The sequence below is a fragment of the Panthera onca genome, chromosome E3 (assembly GCF_046562875.1).
Source record: "Panthera onca isolate mPanOnc1 chromosome E3, mPanOnc1 haplotype 2, whole genome shotgun sequence".
Classification (NCBI taxonomy): domain Eukaryota; kingdom Metazoa; phylum Chordata; class Mammalia; order Carnivora; family Felidae; genus Panthera; species Panthera onca.
Window position 1 is genome coordinate 24,787,125 of NC_138354.1, and position 15,707 is coordinate 24,802,831.

The window sequence follows — 15,707 nt, forward strand, 5'->3', positions numbered from 1 at the left end:
GAAAAAAAAAGATCCCATGAACAGTATAAATAAAACCCACAATGTACAAATAATAATAACGTGACAAAGGAGGAGGAGGAGGAGGAGAAAGAGGAGAAAGGAGGAGGAGGGGAAGGGGAGGAGTAGGAGGAGTTGTTATAAGGAAATACATAAAACTGTAAAGGAGTTTAGGGGTAGAATTACAAAACAATGCTAAAAAGAGTAAATCAGAAAAATGTCCACCTGGGAAGCTCTAAGCCCTTGTTTTCCATGGAAACCTCAAAAAACAATCAGAAAGGGACTAAAATATCCTTATAGGAGCTCTGAAAAACCGTTGAAGCCTACAGCAACCAAGTGAATATTTAATTAAGAAAAAGCTGTCTTCAAAATAGTAAGATATTTGGTGGCATTTTTACTCATCCTTGCCCAAACCCTCCCTGTTGCAGAACAGTCTTGGTTGGAGGAGACAGCAGCCCAGTTCCCTATTACTTCTCCCAAATGAGAGGGAGTTGAGTAAATCTAACCTGGCTGGGGACTGCCTGAAGATTGGTGTTTGTTTTGCTTGGGCAAAAAACTGGAGGGTACTGTTCATGAAAGCTGCAGGAGGACTATAGACCTGCAGACTCCTGGAAGAATACAAAAAGCCACATGAACAAGCAGACAAGATGCACGCACAGAAAAGACATAGAATATCTATCATAAGCCTTCACCTAAAGCTGATATCCAAGTTCAGAACACAGTCAGCTAAATAGTGAAGGACTGCCTCAGCACAGAGCCAGTCTGCAAAGACTAGGAGAGGTGGCTGCTTTGTCAACAGCCCAGTTTTCAAAAAGACATACAAATAAACATGAATATAAGGCCCAAAGAATAGAATAAAATAAATTGGCAGAAACTGCTCCAGAAGTAGCACAGCTATGACTTACTTGATAAAGACTTTAAAATAATTGTCTTTGATATGCTGAAAGAACTAAAGGAAACTAAAGAAAATTATGAAAATGATAAATGAACAAAAGGAGAATATCAACAAAGAGGAAGAAATAATTTAAAAAAAAGAGAAATTCTGGACCTGAAAAATATAATGAATGAATTTAAAAATTCACTACAAGTGTTCAAGAGGAGTTTGATCAGGAAGAAGAAAGAATCAGTGAACTTGAATATAGGAGACTTGAAATTATTAAGTATGGGTAGCAGAAAGAAAAAAGAAGGGGCTTATTCTACGTCATCAAACACAGCAGCATATACACATGGGATTCCCAGGAGAAGAGAGACAGAAATGGGAGGAAAGGTTATTAGAAAAAACTTCTGAAGTTTAACAAAATATATGGATTTACAAATTCAAGACACTTACAGACTTCAAGTAGGAAAACCCTAAGATACCTACAATAAGACACATTTTAATCAAACTGTCAAAAGACTAAAACAAAGATGTAATCTTGAAAGCAGCAAGCAAGAGCAATTTATCATATATAAAGGATTCTCAATATGAACATCAGTAGACTTCTCAGCAGAAACTTCTGAGACTAGAAAGTAGTGGGATGATATATTTAAAGTAAGAAAAAACATCAACCAAGAATTCTATAGCAAGAATTGTGTCCTTCAAAAATAGAAAATAAGAAATTCCCTGATAAATAAAAGATAAGGGGGTTCATTACCAACAGATCTGCCCTACAATAAATGCTAAAAACAATCCTTTACATGGACATTAAAGGACACTAGACAGTAAATTAAAGCCATATGAAGAGATAAAGATCTCTGGTAAAGCAAAGTACTCTGACACATATAAAAACCAGAATTATTATACTTTTTATTTATGACTCAACTATTTATTTTATACAATATTCAAAAGGCAAATGCATAAAATAATTTTTAATGGTATACAAAGTATAAAGATGTAATTTTTGACAACAATGACAAGGTGTGGACATGGGAACAGTGGTGTACAGAAATAGAGTTCTGTGTGTGATTGAAATTCAGTTGGTATCAATTCAAAATAGATTGTTACAACTTTATGATATTAGATGAAACCCCAATGGTAACCACAAAGAAAATATCTGTACAATATACACAAAAGTAAATAAGTGTATCAAAACATGTAACTACAAAAAAATCAACTAAACACAATGTAAAGCATTAATGGAGGAAATCAGGGGCAAAAAACATCAATAAGAGATATGGTAAACAACAAATGGAAAAAGTAAGTCTTTCTCTATCAGTAATTTCTCTAAATGTAATTCCCCAATCAAAAGGCATAGATTGGCAAAATGAATTTAAAAAAACAAACATGATCCAAATATATGTTATCTAGTCAGACTCACTTAGGTTTAAGGACACAAATAGGTTGACAGTAAAAGGATAGGAAAAAAATTCATGAAAATAGTGCCCAAAAGAGCTGAATGGCTATACTATTATTAGAGAAAATAGACAAAGTCGAAAATAGACAAAGTCAATAACTGCTACAAGAACAAATACAGTATTATATATTGATAAAAGGATCAATTTACCATGAAAGTATAGCAATTATACACATATATGCACCAAACATCAGAGCTCTAAAGTATATGAAGATAACAATAATAGATTTGAAGGGAGAAATAAACAACTGAAAAATATGAGTTGGAGACTTCAGCACCCCACTTTTACTTATTTTCTTTAAATCTTATTATTGAAGTATGTTTGACATACAATATTATATTAGTTTTAGGTGTACAACATAGTGATTAAGTTCTATACATTATGCAGGACTCACCACATGTATAGTTACCATCTGTTACTAGACAATATTATTATAATATTATTGACTATATCCCCTATGCTATGTTTATCATCCTCATGACTTATTTATTTTATAACTGGAAGTTTGTACCTCTAAATCCCTTTCATTTATTTTGTCCATCCTTCCACCTGTTTCCCTCTTGAAAACCCCCAGTTTGTTCTCTGTATCTAGAGTCTGTTTCTGTTTCTGTTTGTTCATTTGTTTTCTTAGATTCCATGTATAAGTAAAATCACATGGTATTTTTCTCTCTCTGTATAACTTATTTCACTTAGAATAATACCATCTACGTCCATCCATATTGTTGCAAATGGCAAGATAACATTTTTTATGGCTAAGTGATATTCCATTGTATATACATCTTCTTTATCCCTTCATCTATCAATGGACACTTAGGTTACTTCTGTATCTTGACTACTGTAAATAGTTCTGCAATAAACATAGGGGTGCATGCATATATCTTTTTGAATTAGTGTTTTTGTTTTCTTTGGGTAAATACTCAGTAGTGAAATTTCCAGATCATATGACATTTCCATTTCTATTTTTTTAAGAACCTCATCACTGCCTGCTGGGAATTTTGAAATCTCTGACCCCAAGGACCACCTGGAAGAACCCACTCACTTCCTTTTATTATGTATCACTTCTTTCTCTATTTCAATTTCTTCCCTTCAAGTGTAAATGTGGTCAAGTTATTTAATGTATAAAATATCTCCTATCTCATTCCCACAACTTTGAGTGAATGTTTCTCAAACTTCTCACAAGTGAACTTTCTTTGCTTCAAAACTGACTTTCTCAGCGCCTGTCCCTGCCTCTCCGCCACCTCCACCCCGGCCTATCCCCCGGCTGGCCAGCGGCGTTGGTGGGGAGGGGGACAGTAGTTGTAGACACCCGCCCTTGCCTCAGAGAAGCTTCCTGGTTGTTGCACAGTCTCACCATTTGGGGAAAGTCCATGCTAGAAAACTGAAACAATTAATGGGGGAATATGATCAGATTTCTTCACCAAGTTCCCAGCCTGATAAAGAGAACCCCTTGTTTTCAACCTAATGAAGCATTCAAAGAAGACATATGACTCTTTTCAAGATGAACTTGAAGATTATATCAAAGTGCAGAAAGCCAGAGGCGTAGAGCCAAAGACTTGTTTCAGAAAGATGAGAGAGGACTGTTTGGAAACTTGTGGGTACAAAGAAGAGGTTGATTACAGACCGAGGCATAGAATGTTTGATCACAGACTCTCATCTGAGACTGTCCAGACCTACCAGAGATCATGCTCTATTTCACCAAAGGTGGAAAACCGGTTACCTCAGTGGCTACCAGCTCATGACAGCAGGCTAAGACTAGACTCTCTGAACTACTGCCAGTTCACCAGGGACTGTTTCTCAGAAAAACCAGGACCCCTGAACCTTAGTCAGCAAGGGTATAACTGTCGCCCATACAGTGTGGAATCTGGAGTTTACAAGCGTCTCTCCTCAGAAAACAGTGCCAGCGCCCATCAAGCCAGTCATAAACAGATACATCAGCAGGGGAAAAGGCACCCAGAGGAAGCCAGAGAAAAAGCAGAGGAGGAGCGGCCCAAGCATAGGAGGAAAAAAGGTTGTGAGGAATTAGATTTAGACAAACACAAGAACTTCCAAAGAAATGAAACACAAATGGAAACAGTCAGGGTTAGAAAAGCTTAAGAATCGAAAGGAGAAAAAAGGCCGAGATGTGGCCTCTAAGAAAGAGGAATGTAAGCGTAGAAAAGAGAAAAAGGAACAAGGTAAAGAGAGGACAGAGGAAGAAATGCTTTGGGACCAGTCTATCCTTAGATTTTGAAGATCCTGAGTTGGTTCTCCTGAGGTTAAATTGAAAAAATAGTTGAGGAGCTTGGTTTTATGATGTCCATGTTCATATCGATTTTTTCATGTGAACAGGTACTTTAATTTCTAACAACAGGCCAAGTGAACTGGAAGTATTTAATGTGGTTACTCTCCAGCACGGAAATTACTTTTCCTCATTTCCTGAAAACATCCCTACATTTTTCTTCTATATAATGTAATTTTCCTTAATGAGAGTGGCACTGCTTTTACTCATCAAATTGCTATGATAGTAGAAGTATTTTTCCCTTGGGAGGTCACTTATTTTAAATTGAAGTATTAACGGGCTTTGCAGAATCTATTTCTTGATTAGGTTTGTTTTAGTTTTGGGTGGGATATTTTTATATTCATTAGTTTTCTCTTTGACACAATTTAGACTGATTTTTTTTCCTTTGTTAGACCTAACTTGCAGTGTATTTTCTAGATTGCAAAGTGGAAAATGAAATACATTATAATAATAATAAGCTAAGGTTACATATAGTTTTAAGAGTTTCAAAGAGTCTTGATATAAAATCAGTTTATATTCTGGAAATATTTATAATAAAGTGTTCTAATTTCTGAAAAAAAAAAACAAAACTAACTTTCTTCAAAGTATAATCCAAATTCTTAGCTTCACCTCTGTTACTAGAATACTATTCATCCTAGAGCATGCAGACTCCCACAACCCCATCTTCCTGATGTCATAATGACAATGTCCTGTGAACTAAAGAGGAAAGAAATGCACCATTCAGGCTCCCATTACTACCACCCAACTGACCATAGTACTATGGTCATGCTAACTGCATCAGTGAAGTTCTAGTTGCTAAATCCAATATACAGGTGTCTGGGTGGCTCAGTCAGTTAAGTGTCTGCCTCTTGATTTCAGCTCATGGTTTGTGAGTTTGAGCCCCGCATCAGGCTCTGTGCTGACACCATGGAGCCTGCTTAGGATTTTCTATCTCCTCTCTCTGTCTCTCTGTCTCGCTCTCTCTCTTTCTCTCTCTCAAAATAAGTAAACTTAAAAAAATCCAATATGCACTATTCAGGCTTTACGTTGCCTGAGACTTTCTGAAGTTTGAAACCTTTGACCATTTTCTTCTTGAATTTCCCCCCCACTTAGCTTTTCCCCAAGTTTATTCACTCTTTCCCAGGTGGCATGTAAACCAATGACTGGCTGATTCAGAGATACAAAAGACAGCTATCTTGCTTTGATTTGGGACCACTTGGAAAGGCCATCCTGTTCCAGAACTCTAATGTGCATGAAGACCTCAATTATAAGTGAACTGCATTTATATGTGAACTGCATCTTCTGCCCAGTCTTTCCTTCCTTACAGTACCTTGTCTGGCATATATTAGACGTACTATTGATAGAACTTGCCTTTTAATCTAACATTTTCAAAGAACACAAAAGATACTCATGTCTTAGATTCTGCTCTCGTTGCCTATCCTCAAAAATTTATTTCTCTCTCCAGAATTTACTGAGCCAACAGTATCAATATCAATGTCTCTCATGTCCATCTATTATCTTCAGCATCTGTCCATTACCTGTACCTCAAGTCATCAAACTTCTTATATCTTAGACTGTAATAATGTCTTACTTTTTGGAGCCTTTTAGTGATGCTAAATTGCTCAAGGAACACATCCCCAGAGGTAACAGTCTCCTCTCCAGTCAAAATTTTGAAGGTAGTAGTTTTTCCAGCTCCATTGAATCCAAGCAATCCAAAGCACTCTCCCTTTTGGATTGTAACAGAGATATTTTTCACAGCCAGAATGACTGGATACTTAAAATATATCTAAAAAAAAAGCCAGAAAACACAATATAGTAAAGAATATTTGAAAATCAAATATAATAAATTTCTCAGATCTCTATGGACCACTACTTCAGACAGTTTTACAAGAACTTTTCTATTACACTGGAAAAAATACTCATAGATTCTGACAAACCACAGTGTGTCCCAGACACCAATGACATGTTCTTAGGGATAAATGAAGCCAGCATATATTGGCCAGTGGATGATGTTACCTTTGTGAGTTCCTTAATAAGTACTGCAGAATTCAGCAACTCCCTAGGCTGCCCCAGGATTCTCTGTCTTTCATTTTGTACATCTTCATCATCGGATTCTCCAGATAGTTCCTTGGACATTTTTTCCTATATTTTCAAAACAAGAATCATAAAAGTAAATTCTATTTAGGTGTCTGGTCTAGAGTGGGTGGTTTCATGAAAGCTAAACTGGGGATAATATCAAAGATGTTAACAAAGATTTATTTTAGTAATTCCATGAAGTCTTTGAATATCACCTCAGCATCGTGTACAACTTGACTGAGTTTTGAATAATAAATAGTTTGTCGGGAGAATGATGGCAGAGATTAGAGAAGGAAAAGTCATCCACATAGTAGAAATATTGTGAATTAACATGCTACAATATGTACTTTAAATCTTTAAAAGACATAATTTATTTTTTTAAGTTTTTACTTAAATTCCAGTTAGTTAACATACAATGTAATATTAGTTTCAGGGACACAATATCGTGATTCAATACTTCCATACAGCAGATGGTGCTCATCACAGCAAGTGCACACCTAAATCCCCATCACCTTTTTAACCCATCTCCACACTCCCCACCCCTCTGGTAAACATCGGTTTGTTCTCTATAGTTAAGAGTTTGTTTCTTGGTTTGCCTCTTTCTCTCCCCCCGACCCCACTATGTTCACTTGTTTTGTTTCTTAATTCTACATGTCAATTAAATCATATGCTATTTTTTTTAAAAGACAGAATTTCTTTTAAGCATTCAGAGAAGTGATTTTTATAATTTGGATCTTTAAGAAGGAAATCATCCCAAGAGGGATGGACATTCTAAAAAACAGCCATGAATTCTAAATAATGAATAACTTTTCCCAAAATTAATCAGGAATAGAAGCAAGAAAATCAACAAGGCTTAACTAGACTTTTCCTAAGAAATGCCTGGACCCTATGGCGTATATTTGCAGGATAAATATTACAAGATAATATTGCTCTTTATTATTCTTGACTAGACCAAGTAGCTTTAGGAAACTGATATCAAGATGATAGAACAGAAATTTGGCATAATTTTACAGACTGTTTTGTCCAATCAATTCAGAACATATTCATTTTTATTTACACAAATTTAAAAAAATTAGGATTACGTAGCATGTTGTTTTTTCCAGAACTGGACACCTCAGGAAAAACTGCAGCCACAACTGAGATCAATCAAGTGTGATTTGTTACAAGTACAGCATGTTCAACAGTAAAAGCCTAAAGAAGAATAACTCTTTCTCTATGAGGGAAAGGAAAAAATCAGTAGGAATTCACCCTGAAATATTTTACAACTAACAGAATGTCAATTTGAGGAGATATGTGGACATGTGCCCTAGTGAAACTGGTGAAAATTATCCAAATAATAGTCATTTAAAGGTTCTGGAAATGATCCTAAGGGCATATAGCAAATTAAGAAAAATTTATTCAATAAATCTACTAAACTTGGTAAGAACGGGGAAATCCTGTGGCATTGGATCATAACCCACTCTCTCCCTCCCTTCCTATTGCTCAGAAAAGAACTTCACTTCAGGCAGGTGCAGCTATGAAAACAAAGCTTCCCCTTCCCTCACCTTTACAATTGAAGGCCAAGTAAATTCTGGGAGACACAGGATATCAGCATTTCTCATTTTGCAGAGGCTATGTTCTGGGTGAGTGTAAATGGGAATTTGGGGTTCCCTTCTTCCACCTATTCTCCACACAGGGAGTGGAGGATCCTCTACGTTGGGTGTAATGTGGACTCTAGTTCATTCTTAGGGCAGAGGCTTCATGCTGGGAGAAGTAAGCCAACAAGACCAGAGACCACTGTTCCCTACTGAGTACCCAGCTCCTGAAACAGTGATATCACTCAAGAAAGAAGCATACCACTGTCTCTGTCCTCAACTTTGGAGCCATGGCTCAGAAATTTTACCCAGGGATAGAGTTAGGTTGTATAACAGAGAGCTCATATATTCTCCCCCATAGAACTGCCTTCATTCGAAACAGGATAGAGAAGTTCAAGCCTAAAGATACTCTCAAAACAATGGTGGTTTTGTGTAAAGCAATTAAGAAATGACTGGTAGCTTCATTAGATATATAAATTAACCATAGGCTAGCTACTCTACTAGAAAGAAACAGGGAAAGAGACAGCCATGAAAAGCCCTCCTGGGTGAACAAATCTTGAATACTGACCTCAAGCTATTTCTGCAAAGAAGCTCAAATTTAATGGATCTATCAATAGAGCAATTTATGTGTTAGGAGAACACATTGTTGAAATAAAAAATCAGCCAGCAATTAGTGGAGCTTAACAGTTGGGTGTGGATATGGAAAGAGACAAAGAGAGACCTTAAAACTACAGTCATTCCAGGGTTACTGCCCCCATGCCCAGGTCTGCATCCTCTGAGGAATAATATCAGATGCTTCACACTACAAGGAAAATAGACTTCACAAAAACATCCCAGCCAGTCACTTAAACAAACTAGCAAATGACAAAAGTTCCCTAGGAAAGAACAATACCTAGAGAACCAATACACATTTAAAATATTCAGGGGTGCCTGGGTGGCTGAGTTGGTTGAGGGTCTAACTCTTAATTTCAGCTCACGTCATGATCCCAGGGTTGTGGGATTGAGTCCCACATCAGGCTGCATGCTGAGTGTGGAGCCTGCTTAAGATTCTCTCTCTCTCTCTCTCTCTCTCTCTCTCTCTCTCTCTCCCTCTTCATTCTCCCCACTCTCTCTATCTAAAATAAAAAAGACCTCTTTCTAAAATAAATAAGTAAATAAACAAATAAATAAAATATCCAGAGTTCAGCAAAAATTATGAGATAAAAGAAACAGGAAACTGTGTTCCATACACAGGAAAAAGAGCAAGCAATAGGAACTGCATATGAAAATGAAAATGACCAGATGCAAGATTTAACAGACAAAGACTTTTAAAGACTTTCAAAGTAGCCATTATAAATATTTTCAAAGGAAAGGAAACCATGCTTGAAGAAGTAAAGGGAAGTATTATGACAATGTTTTTTTCAAATCAAGATTAATGATAACAAGATAGAAATTAAAAAAAAAAGAATCAAGTGGAAGTTCTGGAGTTGAAAATTATAATAACTAAAATGAAAAACTCACTAGAAGGGCTCAATAGCAAATTTGAACTGGTAGAAAAATGAATTAGAAAACGTAGATAGATACAAAGAGGTACCTGAAGATGGAGAAAAAACCAATCAAGAAAAATGAACAAAGTCTCAGAGAAATGTGGGATACAATTTAGTGCATCAATATATGCATAATGGGAATGTCAAATGGAAAAGAGAGAAGGAAGCAGAAAAATATTTAAATAAATGGCTGAAACTCCCCAAATTTCATGGAAAACATTATACACATCCACCGCTTAGTGAATACCAACTACAATAAATACAAATATATCTGTACACAGAAAAATTGCTGAATGCCAAAGGCAAGGAGACAATCTTGAAATCACCAGGAGAAAAACATTTGTCACTTATAAGAGATTCCCAACAAGAGTAACACCTGACTAAAATCAACAGCACAAGAAACAACAGCTGTTGGCAAGCATGTGGATAAAAAGAAACTCTTGTGTACTCTTGGTTGGAATGCACAGTGGTGCAGCCATTGTGGAAAGCAGTATGGCGGTTCCTGAAAATGTTACCAATAGAACTACCCTATGATCCAACAATTGCCCTACTGAGTATTTGCCCAAAGAATACAAAAACACTGATTCAAAGGGATACATACACAGCTACATTTATTGTAGCATTATTTACAATAGCCAAAATATGGAGAGATGAACTGAGGAATGGATAAAGAAGTTTTATATATGTTTATATAAAACATATATATTTATATATAAAGCTTTTATATATGTATGAACACACATATATAATATTTATACATGTGTATATACATATAACTTTTATATATGTACATCTATATGGATAAATGGATAAAGAAGTTTATATATATATATATATATATATATATATATATATATATTACTCAGCTATAAAAAAGAAATGAATCTTGCCATTTGTAAAAATATGGATGAAGCTAGAGAGTATAATGCTAATTGTAATAACTCAGACAGAAAAAGACAAATACCATATGATTTCACTGATATGTGGAATTTAAGAAACAAAATAAAGAAAGAGAGAGAGAAACGAAGAAGCTGACCAAGAAACTCTTAACTATAGAGAACAAACTGGTGGTTGTCAGAGGGGAGATTGGTGGAGGGTATGAGTGAAACAGGTGAAGGGGATTAAGAGTACACTTATCCTGGGGCGCCTGGGTGGCGCAGTCGGTTAAGCGTCCGACTTCGGCCAGGTCACGATCTCGCGGTCCGTGAGTTCGAGCCCCGCGTCAGGCTCTGGGCTGATGGCTCGGAGCCTGGAGCCTGTTTCCGATTCTGTGTCTCCCTCTCTCTCTGCCCCTCCCCCGTTCATGCTCTGTCTCTCTCTGTCCCAAAAATAAATAAAAAACGTTGAAAAAAAAAATTAAAAAAAAAAAAAAAGAGTACACTTATCCTGCTAAAGATGCTTCTTTTTTTTTAAATTTTATTTTTTTAAAGTTTATTTATTTTTGAGACAGGGAGAGACAGCATGAATGGGGGAGGGTCAGAGAGAGAGGGAGACACAGAATCCGAAACAGGCTCCAGGCTCTGAGCTGTCAGCACAGAGCCTGACGCAGGGCTCGAACTCACGGACTGCGAGATCATGACCTGAGACGAAGTCAGAGGCTCAACCGACTGAGCCACCCAGGCGCCCCTAAAGATGCTTCAAGGTAGGGGGGCCTGGGTGGCTCAGTCAGTTAAGTGTCCAACTCTTGATTTCAGCTCAGGTCATGATCTCACAGTTTGTAGGGTTGGGCTCTGCACTCAAAGCGTGGGGACTGCTTGGTATCTCTCTGCCCCTCCCCACCTGCACAATCTTTCTATAAACAAACAAACAAACAAACATTAAAAAAAATGTACACTTATGATAAGCACTGAGTAATGCATAGAATTTTTTGAATCACACTATTGTGCACCTGAAACTAATATAACATTTTATGTTAACTATACTGGAGTTAAAATTTAAAACTTAGTAAAAATATGGGGCGCCTGTGTGGCTCAGTCGGTTGAGCGTATGACTTCGGCTCACGTCATGATCTCGTGGTCTGTGAGTTCCAGCCACTCGTCGGGCTCTGTGCTGACAGGTCAGAGTCTGGAGCCTGCTTTGGATTCTGTGTCTCCCTCTCTGTCTGCTCCTCCCCCACTCATGCTCTGTCTCTCTCTCAAAAATAAATAAACATTAAAAATTTAAAACTTAATAAAAATAAATAAAATATAAACATGTACAGGCAAAATGCAGTAAAATGAATTGCTTGATATTCGTTACTTTGTTTTTTAAAGACGGCAATACAACAAACAAGAATTTGGAAAAAAAAGTATCTAATCATGGGAAATGACATTGCCATTCCCTGACTTATCCTAAGTAAATAATTGTGACTAGAGTTATGTTAGATGATACTCTTTTTAGTGGCATTATGCACAGCTGCTAGTATAGGTTGGAGTGGACAAGTTAAGAAGAGAGATATGCTGCTGTAAGACTGAGTCTAAGTCTGCTTCAATTCTGCCTTCAAAATCTCATGTGAATCTCCTTCCGTAACAACTCTAAATTGGGATAATACAGGGAAGGGGATTCTGGAAAATAAAGTTCTGGCTTAGCTAAGTTGGCTTTATGCCTTAGTACATAATAGTCAAATTGGTGGAAACCAAAAATAATGAGAAACTTGTAAATAAAACAGCCAAAGAAAAACAGTGCATTACATAAAAGAGAAAGCAGTTTGAATGACTACCTCTTCGTATTTGAAATAAAAGAAACCAGAAGACAGTTAAATGATATTACATATAGAGTGCCCAGAAAAAAAAAATTATCAACCCAGACTTCTAATGAAAGCAAAAATATACTCCACAAATAAAGATATTTTCAGATAAAAGAAGACATAGCTCTTCTCTAGTTCTTAACTAAAATAAATGCTTAAGTAAGTTTTTGGTCTAAAGGAAAACCATAGCAGAGGGAAACTCATATATTCAGGAAAGAATGAACAGCACCAGAGATGCTAAATATCTAGGTGAATATAAAATCATTTTTTTCTATTACTTACTTTGAAATACATGCTGTTTTAAGGCAAAATATAGTATTATTTTTCATGGTTAATTATATAATGACATATATAGATGTAAGACATACACCAACTATAGCATTAAAAACAGTGAGGGATAGAGACAGAAGTTATGGTTTCACATTTTCTACATTTTACAATATTAACTCTAAACAGACTATGAAAGAAGAACTATATATTATTTTGTAAACCCCGCACCAATCATTAAACATAAGTATGGAAGTATAGCTAAAGAGTGAATTGAAAAATTAAAGTGGAATTCTAACTATATTCAAATAATCCAAGGAAAAGCAGAAATGGGAAAGCAGTGAAACAAAAATCTGAAGGGACAAACAGAAAACAAATAATATATGTATGTGGTAGATAGAAATACAAACTTATCAATGAAGGGCTAAATGCTCATATTGAAAAAAGAACTATGTATTATTTTGTAAACCCTGTACCAATTATTAAACATAAGTATGGAAGTATAGCTAAAGAGTGAATTGAAAAATTAAAGTGGAATTCTAACTATGTTCAAAGAATCCAAGGAAAAGCAGAAATGGGAAAGCAGTGAAACAAAAATCTGAAGGGACAAACAGAAAACAAATAATATATGTATGTGGTAGGTGGAAATACAAACTTATCAATGAAGGGCTAAATGCTCATATTGAAAAGGCAGAGATTATCAGAATGGATAAAAAATTAGGATGTAACTATATACTGTTTACAGTCAGAATAAATACAGTGAAAATAAGTGTGTGTAAAATGGCATACCATGAGAAAGTAAGTACAAGACCGAAGGTGCCATATTAATGTCATAGGAAATAGACTTTAAGACAAAAAAATAGGCTTAAAAAAATAGTACCAGAGATATATGTCATTACCAGGTATTCTAGAATTTAATTAATCAGAAAGACATAATAAATGTCTATTGGCTTAATGATAGAGATTCAAAGTATACTTTTTAAAATGACTGAATTAAAGGGGAGAAATAAGCCTACAACTGGGATTGGAGATTTTACACTCTTCTTAGCAAGTGAAAAATAAATCTGACAAAAATATATCAGCTAGAGACTAGGTGTACAGCAATCCTATCAACCATCATAACCTAATTGATATTTATAGAACATTACAACTAACAAATGTGAAGTACACATTTATTTCACATGTACATGGCACAATATGGATATTGGTCACCTGCTGAGCCATATACAGCAATTATCAATGGTTTTTTAAAAAATTCACTACAGAGTATGTTTTTTAACTACAAAGGAATTAAACTAGGGATCAATAACAATATAGCTAGAAACTTTCCAAATATTTTTACATTTATTTACAGACTTTTAAAGTAATCCATGCATCAAAAAAGAAATCGTATAGGAAATTTAAAAAATACTTAAAACATTTGAATGATGACAAAAATGTACAAAATCAAATTTTTTCAGAGTACATCTAAAGGAGTGTTTGCAGGGAAATGTTTTGCTTTAAATGTTTGTGTTATTAAAGAAGAGAGACCTAAAACCTGTAGTTTCAGTCTTTCCATAAAGGAGCTAGAAGGAGAGAAGTAAGCCAAAAGCAAGCAGCAGGAAGAAAAATTTTTAAATAAAGACCAAAAATATCAATGAAAGAGAAAATAGTCAACAATAAAGAAAATTAGTAAACACAAAATTTGGTGCTTTGAAACAATAAAAACAAATACAGTTTATTGTAGGTAAATTAAACCTCAATGAGTTTTATTTAAGAAAACATATTTCTGTGAACACAGATTTTCTTTTACCCTGAGATAGTCATATATAGATACATGCTTTTCAGGCTTAATGTTCCCTTTTCTTGGAGTTATTCTTAAGGATCATGCTTAATTACTTACCTTCCTGAATGTCTTATAGATACCAAAGTAAACATATTGACTGAGAAATGTTCTTAGCTTCCACAAAGTAGTGTCCAAAAAGAAAAGCAAGAGAAGGCAAATAAAGCCTGTGATACTCATTACAATCATGTACTTTCCAATCATTTTCTCTTCCAAAGAATAAACATTCTTCGCAGTATCTGAGGATGGCGGGGGGGGGGGGGTGGAGAGAGAGATTAGTACAGAACATTGACACTATGAACAAGGCCTGAGAAAACAATAAATAAGAAATATAGGGTGGAATGAAATATTAGGCTACACTAAGTAAACTATTTGGAGTGTGAGAAGTGATTATCCTGCTACACTAATATTCAACAATGAATTCTGAAGGCCAATTTCATGAATATAATGTATGGTAATCAAGTAAGCTAAGCAGATGAATAGTAATATATTTATTATATGCTTATTATTACATGCCATGAAAAAATGCTCCAAGTCCTTTCAAAAGTGTGAAATCTTAAACCAATAATTAGAAGCCAGTATTAAAGTGCAAGTACTCTTGCAAAAGGTAACATTTTGCGTTTAAAAGGTAAAAATGACCATTAGTGATACTTCTTGAACTGTCTTGAGAAGTTGAGTAAAAAGTCCAGAATTTGTTATAAGAAAATTATATACTCTCCCTCCTTTAAAAAGTCAATCTTTTGGAATGGTTTTGGATTTACAGAAAAATTGTAAAGACAATATAGAGAATTCCACATACTCTGCATGTGCTTTCCCTAATTATTAGCAACATACATTAGTATGGTATGTTACAATAATGAATAAATATTATCATTAATAAGTACCAAATATTACCATTAACTAAAGTCTCTGACATTTTCAGGATTCCTTTTTTTTCTAATGTAGTGTTATTCTTTTTTCTTCTGTGAACCAGTCCAGAATTCTATATTATATTTAGTAGTCATGTTTCCTTTGGTTCCTCTTAGCTGTGACATTTTCTCAGATTTTCTTTATTTTTTTTTCATGATATTGACAGTTTTGAGGAGTACTGGTGAGGAATTTTGTAGGACATCCCTCATTTGGGACCTGT

At 35.3% G+C, this 15,707-nt stretch overlaps 2 protein-coding genes across 4 annotated transcripts in view; one reads left to right on the forward strand and one right to left on the reverse strand.

Annotated features, from left to right (window-relative positions):
- LOC132689750 (phospholipid-transporting ATPase ABCA3-like) overlaps nt 1-15,707 on the reverse strand; it is a 175,298-nt gene that overhangs the window by 12,210 nt on the left and 147,381 nt on the right. For all 3 annotated transcript variants that reach the window (XM_078440518.2, XM_078440517.2, XM_078440516.2), the window contains exons 25-27: nt 14,639-14,817; nt 6,605-6,730; nt 6,180-6,374 (exon numbers count right to left, since the gene is read on the reverse strand). In XM_078440518.2, coding sequence (XP_078296644.2) covers nt 6,180-6,374; nt 6,605-6,730; nt 14,639-14,817 — 500 coding nt within the window. The remainder of the gene's footprint in view (nt 1-6,179; nt 6,375-6,604; nt 6,731-14,638; nt 14,818-15,707) is intronic.
- LOC132689183 (lysine-rich coiled-coil protein 1-like) lies at nt 3,603-5,166 on the forward strand. Its single transcript, XM_060648744.3, is given in 2 exon segments — nt 3,603-4,412; nt 4,414-5,166. Coding segments are annotated over 2 exon segments (768 nt in total). The 5' UTR covers nt 3,603-3,792; the 3' UTR covers nt 4,562-5,166.